General features: G+C 58.7%; 1 protein-coding gene across 3 annotated transcripts in view; it reads left to right on the forward strand.

The window, feature by feature from the left end:
• Positions 1-9906: 9906 nt before the first annotated feature.
• Positions 9907-14398, forward strand: part of NFATC1 (nuclear factor of activated T cells 1) — a gene marked incomplete at both ends in the record, with an annotated part of 100798 nt that continues 96306 nt past the window's right edge. For all 3 annotated transcript variants that reach the window (XM_079717388.1, XM_079717391.1, XM_079717389.1), the window contains one exon: positions 9907-10033. In XM_079717388.1, coding sequence (XP_079573514.1) covers positions 9907-10033 — 127 coding nt within the window. The remainder of the gene's footprint in view (positions 10034-14398) is intronic.

The following is a 14398-nucleotide window of genomic DNA, read 5'->3' on the forward strand; positions in this document are numbered from 1 at the left end:
TTCAGTAACCACATCCCCCAGGCTGGTGGGTGAGCCACTCAGCTGCAGACATGCCCCCCGGGACACCGGGGCCATCGAGGACCCCTGTCACACTGCCCAGTAGGAGCAACCAAGGCCCAGCCCACCCGGCAGCCCAGTGCCCAGCACGACCAGATCAGGAGGACACCCCGTGAGGACCACAGCTGAGAGCATGGCTACGTTCATCATTAAAGAGCAGTGATGGGGGCTTCCCCGGTGGTGCAGTGGTTAGGAACCCGCCTGCCGATGCAGGGGACACGGGTTCGAGCCCTGGTCCAGGAAGATCCCACATGCCGCGGAGCAACTAAGCCCGTGCACCATGGCTGCTGAGCCTGTGCTGTGAGCCGCAACTATTGAAGCCTGCACGCCTAGAGCCCGTGCTCCGCAACAAGAGAAGCCACCGCAATGAGAAGCCCGCGCACCACAACAAAGAGTAGCCCCCGCTCACCGCAACTAGAGAGGAGCCCGCGCACAGCAACGGAGACCCAACACAGCCCAAAATAAAAATAATATAAATAAAAAATAAATTTAAAAAAAAACAGCGATGACGAGGGAGGGACAGAGACAGGGAGCCAGCGCGGGGCCCAGCCACAGAGCTACTCCTGACGGGGACAAGAGAACCCCCGAGTTATTTCTTTGCTCCCCCAGGCCCAGAGCCCGCAAGGCTGTGGCCATGCCCTTTGTCCTTGGGTCCCAGAGGCCTTGGTTCTCCACCTGCACTGGGACGGGCGCCGTGTCTTCTCTGGAGCGCCTCCAGCCTGGAGCGGACTGCACCCCAGGTGCCAGGCCCAGAGGCCCCCTGCTGCCCCTCCCCGCTGCCCCAGGCCGTGCCGAGTTCCGGCCACCCGCCTGGAGGTCTCACCGGAGCGCAGATCCCCGGAGGGGAAGTTGCTGAGAACCTGTCCAGAGCGGCCACCACGATGCCACCTACAAACCAATCACAAGCTGCCGGTCCCTCGAAGAGCCCAACTCAGAAGCACCGTGGGATCCAGAAACCCCACGTCTGGGCATTTCGCCCGGAGACTGAAGGCAGGGTTTCAGGGGGAGTCCGCACCCACGGTCAGGTCAGCACCGCTCCCACAGCTGAAAGGTGGACATGACCCAAACACCCGTCCACGGACGAGCATGGAGGACAACGTGGTCCCCGCGCACGACAGAATCTGATTTAGCCTCGAAGGGGGGGAAACTCTAAGCCTGGCACAACCCGCTTGGACCTTGAGGACATGATGCGGAGTGAAACAAGTCGTCCCGAAAGGACAAATCCTGTGTGATTCCACTTACACGAGGGGCCTGGGCTGCGCAGGCGAATTCACAGGCAGAGTGACGGTGGGGAAGAGGAAGGGGCCCGGCGCCGCTCGGAGACCGAGTGTCCGTTTGGGACGATGAGGAGGCTCTGGAGACGGATGCTGGTGACGATGTGAAGGTACGTAACGCCAGTGAACTGTACACGTAAAAATGGTTAAGATGGTAAAGTGTCGTTATGTGCGTTGACACAAGTGTTAAAGAGACAAGCACAGTACAGGCTCTCTTGCTGTTTAGGTACCTGGGGCCCAAATGGGGGAGAGCCAGAGGGCTGTGCTGGGGTGTCAGCCCCATTCCCCCACCCGCCTGGGGACCCAGCAGCCCAGGGCCCTGCGACAGCCCCAGGCTCTTGGGTGTGGGTTTGAAACAGCATCGTCACTGAGGGATCACGTCCATTTACACTCTGGCAAGATGCCACTTCCTGTTTCCAAGAAGGAAAAAAGGCCAAGCAGGCTTGTAGAAAGCTGCCTTCTGCTTCAACATCAAACAGTTCAACACGGCATCTCAATGAGTTAAGTGTAAATGAATCAGAAGCACATGGATTAAATTTCCCTTGAAATTCACTCCGGTTTAAAAATTAATGGAAAAAGTGGCTGGCAAAACTTGTTTAGAGCTTTATTGAACCAAAAACACTTTAAAAATAGTTTGGGAAGCCCGGCAGCCCCCAAGCCATGGGCAGATTCCACCTCGCCGCGGGGTCGAAGCCCTGGGCCCAGGAGGGGCGGCTGGCCTGTGCCCCCCTCCCGAAAACTGCGCCGCATGTAAAACGAAAGCCAATCAGAGCAGAGACAGGGACTCAGCAGCCTCCCCGTCTAAGGCTGGGGGTGAAAGCTGCGCGCCTTGGGTTGCTGCTTAATTTAACAAATTTGCCGCAGGAAACTTACTATTATTCCTCTTACTCTTTCACAAAAGGAAAGCATTGTGAGCTCACAGGTGCAAACCCCGACACTCGCCAGAAACAAGAGGTGGAACCTAGTCCCCTCCGGCCAGGTCGGTGGCCAGAGCAGATGCTGCGACGGCCAAACAGGGGAGCTGAGTGCCCTTCTCTTCCGCACACCCTCCGACTTCTCAGAAATAAAGGACAGGGCTCACCAAGCCCGCAGCTGGCCTGAGGCTGGCAGGGAGGGTGCGAGGCAGCCGCCCGGGGCTCAGGGCAGGGGGAGCTCGATCGAGCAGGATTCCCCAGGAGAACCGAGGTGAAGCTCGAGGACTCTGCTCAGTGGGGTGCTCGCAGCCTCCGCCCTCACCCATCCTTCTGCATCCGCCCCGAAGCTGCCGGTCCCTCTCGGGCCTTGCAGAGCAGGGCCAGACCCTGGGTGCCAGCGGTGGCTCCTATGTGACCTGGGGTTCTAGCTGAGGCCGAATCCCACAGCAAAATAGACGGAGGCAGCGAGAGAGGGAAGGGGTCTCCTCCCCGCGTGAGGAACTCAGAGTCGGGCTTTCAAGTGCCTCTGGATCCAGGTGATCAAACCGCCCAGGAATCCGCCTCTGGCCCCGCCTTCCTCGCAGGCCCAGTGGGCACGGCTTCCCACGGCCCCCAGGAGCTGCAGAAGCACCAGGCCTGAGTCCCAAGGGGAGCCGGGCAGCCCACGACGCACACGGAGGGGTCCCCGGGCGAAGTCGCCTGACGAGGGTCCCGTGGGGAGAAGAGGGGCCTGGGGTGGCACCATGGCCGCCATCCCGGCAGTGGTGGCCTCAGTGGATCAGGCGTGTCCCCAGCGGGCTGTCAGCCAGGCTCCACGGCGGGTCCTTTGGAGCGAGCACTGGGTGGGCACTTCCCGGGCACCCGAGGGAGGGAGACAGCAGGACATGACGTGGCCTGGGCCCCCGGAAGGAAATACACACCACCCGGCCTTTGAGTTGGTTCCCTGGAGCCGCCCAGCAAAGTACCACAAACTGGGGCCTCAGTGATCCAATGATATTGTCTCACAGCCCCGGAAGTGCAGGGCCAGGGCACCGGCCGGGCCACACTCCCTCCTAGGCTCCAGGGGAGGGTCCTCCAGCCTCTCCCAGGGGCCCGTGGTGCCGGTGTCCTCAGGGTCACTCCCGTGTCGCTGCCCCGTCACCTTCTCCTCCCATGAGAACAACAGCCACGTTGGGTCAGGCCACCTAGTGACCTCCTCTTCACTGATCCCATCTGCAAGGACCCTGTTTCCACATACGGTCCACTCACAGGTACCAGGGGTCAGGGCTCCAGCGCATCCTTGGACGACGCAGTCCAGCCCAGGACAGTTTGACTCTGAGATGATCATGACATTCATTGAGCGGCCGGGGGCTGGTCACCGAGGCGAGCGGGCGGGGCCTCCTTTAACCCTCACCACAGCCCACGAGGTGAAGACCTTGATGAGGGCTCCCGTGGGTGCAGCGCGGGACTGGAATGCAGACTCCACGTCAACCTCTGCCCTGCGAGCGTGAGCTCAGCTGACCTGCTTCACAGTGAAAACGGAGAAAATCATCTAAAAGAAAACAACCATTTAAAGCCTCTGCAAATGCTCCTAAGGACAATGGCGAATGAAACATCTGTTCAAGAAAATCTACGGAAACTGCTTTGAATAGGAGAGTCTTTGGTGTTTGAACCAAGACTGCCGCAGCGTCCCAGCTCAGTGGGGAGGGCGCTCCAGTCCGGAGGCTGCAGCCACCAACGCGGGGCTCCCTGTCCCCGTGGGCTGAGTCCCCGGGGAGTGCGGCTGGGAAGAGGGGCACCTGCTCCCACTCAGCCCCCACCCCTGCAGTGGGATGGAGGCTGTACCTTGAGAACGCCGGGACCCCAGAGCTCTCGCCCCAGCTTGTGAGGGTGGTTCCATGGCAGGAGAGGCCTGCATCACAGTGAAGGCGCTGAGAATCAAAGGCGAGGAGAACATCCTGAAGGCAGCAAGAGGAGGAGGATGTCCCTTTCAAGGGGCCCCCAGTAGGACTGACCCCAAATGAGACTGGCCTTCTGCAGAGACACTGCAGGCCAGAAGGCAGTGGCTAACACATCCGAAGTGCTCCAAGGAAAAAAAGAAACTGTCAACCAAGAATCCCATACTCAGCAAACCTATCTTTCAAAACTGAGGGTGAAGTGAAGATCTTCCCAGGTACACAAAAACTGAGAAGTGGCTGCTGGCAGATCCACCTTACAAGAAGTAAAGGAAGTTCTTCAGGCTGAAAGCACATGACCCCAGACGGAAACTGAATCCACATGAAGAAAAACAGAGTGCTGTTAAAGGTAAGCAGGTAATTTTATAAAGCAGTACAAATGTATATTTTCCTCCTTTGTTCTAATAACTGATTTAAAAAGCAATTGTATAAAATTATATAGATATAATGTAATGTCAGGCCTATAATTAGTGGAAATGTAATACATGTGTAATATTTTCATCAATAACAGTACCAAGGAAGTGGGTGGGGCCGAGCTGGGCTGGAGGAATTGACTACAGGTGGTAAAGGAAGCACGATTCCAGAGTCCCGCTGAGTTTGCAGCATGACTATTGGTCATTTAAGTAACATAATGCCATAAAAAGGGGAAAAAGGAATAAACCCACATAAGATTAATGTTTATGTATATCACTGGAATTAAGCTAGTATAAATCTGAACCTGATTGTGATGTTAAAATGTAAGTGGTAAACCCTAGAACAACCACTAAGGAAATAACTTTAAAAAGGGTAAAAATCAGGCTTCCCTGGTGGCGCAGTGGTTGAGAGTCCGCCTGCTGATGCAGGGGACACAGGTTCGTGCCCCGGTCTGGGAAGATCCCACGTGCCGCGGAGCGGCTGGGCCCGTGAGCCATGGCCGCTGAGCCTGCGCGTCCGGAGTCTGCTCCAAAACGGGAGAGGCCACAACAGTGAGAGTCCCCGTACCGAAAAAAAAAAAGGGTAAAAATCATTAAGGAATTCATAATGCTACATTAGACAACATTCACTTAACATAAAGAAAGCAATAAAGGAAGAATAGAGGAACAAAACAGATGTGAGAAAAATAGGAAACAGGAAAAATGAAATGGCAGATATAAATCCAATGATAACATTAAGTGTGGATGAATTTAACAAGCTGATAAAAAAGGCAGAGATGGTCAAACTAGACAAAAAAAAGGTAATCCAACTTGCAGCTGGCTATAAGAGGCACACTTTAGATTCAAGGGCACGAATAGACTAAAGGGGTGAAAATATATACTATGCAAAGAACAAGTACGGGAAAGCCGGAATGGCTGCACTGATGTCAGACAAAATAGGTTTTAACACAAGTGTTATTACAAATAAAGAGGGTGTTTCGTAATGATAACAGGGCCAATCCGTCAGGAAGACATAACAATTAGAAACATATGTGCATCTAACAACCGAGCTCCAAAATATATGGAGCAAAAGCTGATGGAAGGAAGGGAGAAATAGATGGTCCTACAGCAATAGGTGGAGACGTCAATACCCCACTTTTGATAATGGGTGTCACAACCAGACGGAAGACCCACCAGGAAACAGCAGGCCCGAGCCACACGGTGAAGCAACGAGGCCTGCCAAACGTGCTTAGGACATGCCACCCGCCACAGCGGGACACACATTCCTCTCAAGGTCACGTGGAACATTCTCCAGGGAGGGTGTTCTAGGCTATAAAGCAGACTCGGGCCGCCCAAGGGCAGCACACTGGACGGCAACGCGAGGGGCTACGGAGGTGGGCAAAGACGTATCAGACGGGTGATAAGGACCGGGGGGGGGGGCGGGTGGACTGGAGGAGGGCTCTGGGCATTGGCGGGGGTGAGGCTGAGACTCAGGGTGGGTGGCAGTGAGGTGGGGGAGGGTGGAGGACAGCAGGAGCCTCGCTGAGAGCTGTGCTTAGGGGAGTTGACCGACTGATGACTGAGGCTTTAGACCCGGTGGTGGTGCCTGGAGTGCGTGCTCGGGAGACGAAGGCCCCTGCACTGTTCCAGGGAAGAGGGGTGGGTTAAAAGCGATTTCACAAGTAAAAGCACAGTGTAAACTTCCAAACCCTAAATCCATGGACCTCTAAGGACACCTCAGACCGAAGAGGGACGTCTGGGGGGGGCCGACACAGGTGTGCAGCCCCATCTTTCTCAACTTCAGCCACGACCTGGAGATGTACTGCCATTGGCTTTTTAAAAACAACCTCAGCTAAGTTTACTTAGAAGTAAATACCCTCTTCATAATTCTGATTTTTAACTTCATGCCAGTCTCCACCCTCTGGCTCGCTGCCCCTGTACCCAGGCATACCTGCCAGCACCTCTGTTCAGTCCATGTGCTTCTTGCTGGCTGCCCAGAAGGTGCTGCAGGAAGAACGCACACCTGCCCCTTGCAGAGGATTCAGATGCCCAGAGTGTTTCCAAATGGGAGAACGTGAAGCTGGCCACTGCTGGGCTCACCATGTGGACCTGGCGAGCACAACGCATGCACGTCCAACCCGCAGACGTTTGAGGTGATTTTCACCATCAAGAAGTGGCACCTGGGTGTGCGACTGAGGAACAGGAAGAAAGGGTGGGCCGTGGCCCAGCACCTGCCCAGGAGCCCTGCCCGGAAGCTGCCGCCCTGGAGGCTGGAAAGCCCCAGGCCAGGTGGGCCAGACGGTCCCCAGCGGGGCTCCCAGGGCGGGGGACAGAGCATCCCCTTCAGGGCAGCTCCAGCCGGGCCAGGGCTTCCCAGGTCCTCCTGACCAGGTCCCGGAGCGCCCACGTCACTGAGGGTGGCGTCTCCATAGCAGTTGTGCTTAAACACAAAAACCCGAGCAACGGCGACTGCAGAGTCTATAGAAAATATTGGGCAGGGTGGATGAATTACCCAAGTGTGCTCCAAGAGAAAGGATTTGGCATCCAAAGGGACTTTGAAAATGGTAAGCTTCTTTGGGTGTATTTGCCCCAATAATCCACAGAAACAACAGTAATCTAAAAATAGTCTTGTTTTCTGTCCTAAGCTCCTTTTAACTTCGTTAGTCATCACCCATCCTTAAAATAAAATCCGTGTAACGTCTCTCCTAGTAGCAGCTATAAACACACTTCGAGAGGAGGCCGGAGGAGCCGGAGAGGCGGAAGGGGAGCGCGGGGGGCCGCGGCCGCGGGGACGGAGGCCCGTGGTCCCGCGGTGGCCGCAGGACCGGCCCGAGGCGGACACGGGGGCGCGCTGGCCGCAGAGCCGCGCCGCTGCCCCCGGAACTCCCTGCGCCCTGGCGCGCGGCCACCGTGGTCCCGGCAACGGAATTAAACAGAGGGAAACAGACGGGGATTCCGTCACCCGGGCGGGGGAATAAGGGGCGCGTTGAGAGCAGACAGGAAAAGAGCTTTTCTGGATGGAGTGAAAATTATTTATTGGAGGAAGAGGAGGAGGGGCGGTGGCGGCCAACAGCCCCCAGCTCGGCCCCTCTGCAGCCCAGGGGCGCCCCCGCCCCCAGGGGGTCCCGCGGGCTCCAGGACCGGGAGACGGTCCCGCGCGCGTGTGAAAGCGCGAGAGGGGCGGACGGGAGGGGCTGAGAGTCAGTCTTTAATACAACTTTCCACAACCCCCTTCGCCCCCCGCAAGGACTCGGCCCCCTCCTCCTGGCCCGTCCCGGTAGTGGGGCGGGACCTCTCCACGCAAACTCTCCTGGCAGAACCCTGGCACCCAGGTCTGGGGACACCAGAACGTACAGCGGCCAGATCATTTTAAAGGGAGGGGCGAGGGAGGGGCGAGGGAGGGGCGAGGGAGGGGCGAGGGAGGGGCGTGGGCGGCCCGACACTAGCGCCCCCTGGCGGCTTCCGGCTCTGTTGCACGCCCCGGCCCCTCCGCCCCCGCCCCGCGTCCAGCATCCTTGCGGGGTGCCCCCCCAGCCTCGTCGTCCTCACGGGGTCCCTCCAGCCTCGGTGTCCTGGCGACTCTCTCGAGCCTCAGCATACTCGCGAGGTCCCCCTCTTAGGCCCCCAGCCTCCTCGTGGGGTCCCCCACCCCCGGCCCCGGTGTCCACGCGGGGTCCCCCCTCCCTTTGCCTGGGGCATAAGGCGCGTGCCAGGCCCGGCTCTCGCGGTGGGAGCAGACCCACAGGTAGTGGCACCCGAAAAGTGTCCTGACACCCACCAGACACCCGAGGGGAGACCTGCGCCGGAAGAAGGGATTTCAGTCCTGTCCGGTCGACGCCGCTGGGATGAACCGATACCCGGCAGCGGTGACGCGGGTATCGCCCCCGCCGGGCACCTTCTTACTGTTTAATATCGCGCCCGAGGGGCAGCGAAACACACAGATGGGGGTCAAATGTCGCACCTCACTTTCTCCAGGTCCCGGGCGTGGAGTCGTTGAGGGTGCCCACCCGCGCGACCTGCAGGCCTCCTGGTCCCCGCGGCAGACAAGTCTTTTGCTTTGGGTTTATTTTAAACCACATAGGGTGTCGTGCAATAGATTTATGATTGTTATACACCAGACGTTTTAACCGCCCGAACAAACACTCCAGTCCCTTCCATCCAAGGCCAACACGAAACTACGGTCCCGTTTTGGCCGCTGAGCCGCGCCGAGGAGAAGCAGCAGGGTCTGAAAGAGGAAAGTGTAAAGTGAAACGGGCCGGTTGGAGAGGTTTCCCCGAGCGCCGGCTCTCGGTTCTCAGACCAGCCCCCGTCGGTTAGAAACCCCGAAGTCGCGCCCGTAAACCGCCCCTGGCCCTCTGGGGCGGGCCGGGGGCCGGCGGCTGGGAGCCCGGGGAGGGGCTCGCGGTTCTCCAACACCCCCCCTCCCCCCAGCCAGCCGTGCAACAGGCAATCTGGGTCGCTCAGATATTTACAGAAGAAAAATGACAATAACTCCACGTCCCGGGACTGCCGTGCAATCTGTTAGTAATTTAGCGGGATGGGAATTTCCTTTCTCGGGCCTGCCAGTGGAAGCGCTTTTCCAACTTTCCACAGCAGGGAAAGCCTGCGATTTTACATAATGACTTCAGCATGCAGGGCCCTCTCGGCACCCCCGTCGTCTCCGGCCGCCCTCCCCGCCCCCTCATTAAAGCAGAGTGTGGCTTTCTCAGGACACCCGCGTGGACCCAGGCGTCCGGGCCGGGCCGGGCCGTGCGCAGGGTGCGCCCCCACCCGCCCCCCTTGCGCCCCGCGGGCGCCCCGCGGGCCGGGCGAGCGGCTGCCCGGCGCGGGGAGGGGCGGGCGCTCGGCCGCTGGTCCCCCGGGCCCAACGCTGGCTCGGGCGGGCGGGGGCGTGATGTCACGGCAGGGAGGGGGCGCGGGAGCGGCCGGGCCGGCGGGGAGGCGGGGGAGGTGTTTTCCAGCTTTAAAAAGGCAGGAGGCAGAGCGCGGCCCTGCGTCAGAGCGAGACTCAGAGGCTCCGAACTTGCCGGCACAGTCAGTCACCGCGCCGGGGAGGGCGGCCGGGCGCGGGGACCGGGGCGCGGGCGCACACCTCCGAGCCCCCGCCGCCCGTCAGCCTGAAGGGCTCCCGGGGCCGCCGCAGTCCGGCCCCGCCACGCGCGCACACGCCCCTCACAACGCTTCTCTGGGGCGCGCGGCGCTAAGCCCGGGCCGGCGCGCGTCCGCCGGAGGAGAGGCGTCCTTCCTCGGGAGACCCGGCCCCGCGCGGCGGCGCAAGACGCCCGCTCCTCCTCCCGCTCCTCCCGCCGCCGCCGCCGCCGCCGTCGCCGCGTGGATGCCAAGTACCAGTTTTCCAGTCCCTTCCAAGTTTCCACTCGGCCCTCCGGCTGCAGTCTGCGGGAGCGGAGAAACTTTGGGGCCCTCTGCGCCCGCCGGCGGCACCATGAAGTCGGCAGAGGAAGGTAAGCCGGAGCGGCCGCAGACCCCCGCCGCGGCCCCCGGGGGCCCCCGGCCCCGCGCCCTGAGCCCGGCGCCCGTGCGGCCCGCGCCCGTCCGACCCACGCCCGGCGGGGTCCCGGCCCGCGGAGGGGCGAGCAGGCCGGTCCAGGGTCCGCGCGCAGGGAGGGGCGCGGGCGGCCGGGCGCGCGGCGGGCGCGCTGCACAGATTGGGAAGCGGTGTCCCCCTGGTGTTTCCCCAGAGCAGCCCTGATTTCGAGCGCGCCTTCTTGCCAATAGGTGTCTCCTCTTCTCTAGCGCTGAGTGCGCGCACTTGGCCTTCGCTGGTGCAGCCTCGCGGCTGCTCCGGCTGTAAAAACTCAGTTCAAATGCAGGCGGCTGGGGGACGGGGCGAGGTTAGGGGCCGTCAGAACCACGAAGGAAGGACACTTTGGAAAGCAGCGAGGTTTCTCTGGGAAAGAGGGAGGGCCGGTTTCTTCCCCCGTGGGGCAAGGCCCCAGGAAGACCAGCGGTACAATGAGGTTGCGGGGGGGCGGGGTTCTGCGCCCCTCCACGAGCTGAGTCGGTGGCAGATTCTTTCCAGGCGCTGGGCCCCGCGAACCGCTCTGTGTGGCGCTGCCCCGCCGGTGGCTCGACCCGCAGGACTAAAAGCCATCAAAGGAGCGGTCGGGCACAGCCCCTGATTCAAGACAGTTTGCAATCTTAGAGACTTGAGAGTTCCAACCCTAGATGTTCCAGGACAGTTTGAAAAGAGACCTCCGAGTTTCAAGCTACTTGTTCATAGTCACGAAGATGGCATAAGTGTCTGCCCTGCCCTGAAGGCTGGTGATGGCGAGGCCGCCACTACTGACAGTGCGCTTGCGACCCTCCTGCGTGCGGTCTTAGATCCACAGTCCTCTCACCCGCACCCTCTCAACACCCCTCCCACCCCTGACCAAAGCAGCCCAGAGTTCCTACAGCGTTCCTGAAGGTGTCTGAAGATAGCCTCCGAAAGGGGTGACTAGCATCCTAGTCAGGGACCACGATGGAAACTGGGAGACACCTTTCCAAATGCCGTATCAACCCTGAAGTACTTCGTCTAAATTATTTTAAGAAAACTGCCTAGGGCTTCCCTGGGGGCGCAGTGGTTGAGAGTCTGCCTGCCGATGCAGGGGACACGGGTTCGTGCCCGGGTCCGGGAAGATCCCACATGCCGCGGAGCAGCTAGGCCTGTGAGCCATGGCCGCTGAGCCCGTGCGTCCGGAGCCTGTGCTCCGCAACGGGAGAGGCCATAACAGTGAGAGGCCCGCGTACCACAAAAAAAAAAAAAAAGAAAAAGAAAAAGAAAGAAAAAGAAAACTGCCTAGCCTGCCAATGCATGATGAGTACTCATACTTTGTAGGGTAGACACCCTTATGGGGAGCGCTAGGAAGTAAATGCTACTGTCTCCTGCACGATTCTAATAAATGTGACGGCCCCTCTTGCGTTACAACTGCAGTTTTCAAACACTGCCAGCTCGGGAGAACTTCCTTATCTTTAGCAAACATGAGCTCAAGACCATACATTCAATATAAGAAAATCGGTATGGGGTCAGTGTCTTGATGTCTTATGTTATTTCTATGTATTTTCATCAAGGGAGGAAGATGTATCTTATGTTTCTCACCATTTCATCCCAATTTAGAAAATGTTTAAATGTAAACAGCAGGTAACGTTTACAGGACAAGCTCTTACTGTTAAAAAAAGTTTTAAACGTTGTCGAGATTTTGATTTTACATCCTTGACACTTATTTCAAAGTTTCTCAACACTGCTTTTTAAAAATGTGGGTCTTTCAAAGTTTAGGTTTCTTTACTTCAACAGTCGGTGGTCTGTCTGCAATAAAGAATCTTTTTTCTCTTACAAGAGGAAAAGGCATCTATGGGGGGGGGGGTTATTTGTCATGTTTCCAGCTTAAGAAAATACATTTGAAGCTGTCCCTGCTAAGAGGCAGCACTCCAGGCGTGATGATGCCCTTTGACTAAACAAATATCGGTGTATTTATAAGGACTACAGGATTAGGCTAAACAGAAAGTATGATCTAATCCTTCATATAGCCAGGCCCAGGGTATGAGAGGTCCACGCCTGCCTTGCTGAGGGCTGGCGGAACGGATCTGGCCTTCCCCCGCAGGCCCGGCTGGGCTTTAGTTGCCCATCTGAGAATCTCAGGGATTCCCCAGCGCTCCCCTCCAGTGTAATGAGCATCTGGTAAAAGCTCACTAGGCACTGCTGTTTGGGAAGGCCCTGTGCTTGTTCTTCTGCGTGGGGAATGCAGAGAAATGCAGGCCTTGTAGGTACACCCACCCACCCATTCAGAGGTTGTTCCACACAGAATGCCCGGGGCTCTCCAGAACGGAACAAAGCCTGCGCTGTTCTCCTGCCACTAAACTTCGCGGCGTTGTTTCCTAATCCAGATTAGAAAAGGCCCTGCTGCTCTATCACACCCAGGGCTGGAGTTCTGGGCCCGGTGCACACCGGCAGCCTCTGACAGGAAGCGCCAGCTAAACATTTCCATCAAGACGGGAGTGTCTGCTGAATTGGCAAATAGCTCCAAAGCATTTACAAGACGAAAGGCACGGGGGTGCTGGTAAGAGGAACAGTTAAAAAACGGCCACCCTATCCGGTTACCTTGGTGGGGGATCTGAAAGTAGCTGGGGATCAGCTTGGCCTTAGGATAAAGCAGACCCAAGTCCTGACCCTGGGGGGCTCGGGTGCACCCGGAAGGGTAAACCCACTTTCTCCTGGACAGAACAGTTGAGCGAGAAGTTTTAGTCTAAACAGATGGTAGAGTCTGTTGTTGGTGTGTAAATTTTTGGTGGGGGCGAGAAGGTGGCTGAACTTAAAAAAAAAAAAAAACTCGAAAAGAGAAAATGAAGTGTTGTGGCTTCTGAACGGAAAACAGAACTTCCATTTGCCTGAAGGTCAGCAAAAAAAGCAAACTAAAACAAAACAGCCCTCCAACATACATCTCAAAGATAGAACTATTATTAGAAACTAAATCAGGCCAAAGTGAGCTATAGTTTATCACTGGAGAAAACCAGCGATTTGGAAAGGGTCATGAGAGGGAAAAGGTTTGGGGGAGGGGTCACGTGATTCCCAGGTTATCTGCTTCCGAAAAAAGCAATCCCCACGGGGCCAGAGGGCCTGCGGGGCAGAGAGCAGGACTCGTTTGATGAGCAGCGGAGTTGCAGAAACGGACACTTGTGCACCTTCCTCCTTTCCCACTCGACTCCCCCCACTTGGGTCATCCTCAGCCTCTCACACCGCCGTCTCGGCCACCATTCTCTTGCTCTTCCAGATGCTGGTGTCACAGGGTGCCAAGAGTCTCGGGAAGTTAGAACGGACTCCTGGGAGAAAGTCCTGGGGAGAGTTGGTGCTCAGGCGGGCCTAGCTTTTTATACTGATGTTGTGCAGATGGGCTGCTCTGTGTCCGGGCCTTGGGTTTCACCCCCCCGCGAGCTCTCCCCTCAACCTGGGAAAGCTCTGGAGTCACTCACGGGTAGCTGGCAGGCTACTTGTGCGCGCACAGGCGTGTGCATGCGTGTTTCAGGAATCTGAGGGACTAAAGTGAACAGGGTCCCAGAAAGGAAGGGTTGCCAGTTGGGCATCAGCCTGCGAGCGGCAGGCCGCGCGTAAAGGCGGCAGGCGTGAGCAGCAGCCCGGCCTCAAGGTGCGAAGGAGAGCGCGCTCCCAGCCCCGACCAACCCCCCACCTTCCTCTTTCGGGCTCTGGGATCTGGAAAACGGTGTTTCCCTGTGTTCGTTGCTTTTCCGCAGCGGGTTGGGGAAGAAGCTGCTCCTTTGAAAGCGAGCCCTGCGGTCCAGGGAATTCTACTCCGGGCCCAGCCCGCGGGGCTTCGGCTGGACGTGCGCGTTGTAAACTCGGCAGCAACCGAGACGGGCTGATCCTCGTCCTACGAGGGGCCCGGCAGCGGGGAGGCCCCTCTAGGCACGTTCAGTAGGTTGGTGCGGCGTCAGCAGCAGTTCGGGACGCAGGTATTGATCTTCGCGACCCTCTGCCTCCGGGTGCAGCCAGCCGGCACCGATCGCGGTGCCCGCCTCCCCGGAGTGAGGCTGCAGGCGGGCGGGGGTCCACCGCCGGCTCCCGTCCTCGCCCGCCCCCAGCCTCTGCCCACCCGGCTCCGGCCGCAGGGGCGCTCGGGCGGCGGGGCGGACGGAGGTGGCTGGACCCCGTGTCCCCTCCCCCCAGTCCCCGGCGCACGCGTATCCCGAGTGCGGACCCGGGGGGCACTCGGGGGTCTCGCTCGCGCGGGGGGGGCGGACCCCGAGAGCCTCCTGGGGGCCCCGGGCGCGGGTGTGGGCGCCGCGAGCCGGGACACCAGTGAAAGGCGTGCGCT

The sequence above is a fragment of the Hyperoodon ampullatus genome (genome assembly GCF_949752795.1).
Source record: "Hyperoodon ampullatus genome assembly, chromosome: 13".
Lineage (NCBI taxonomy): Eukaryota > Metazoa > Chordata > Mammalia > Artiodactyla > Ziphiidae > Hyperoodon > Hyperoodon ampullatus.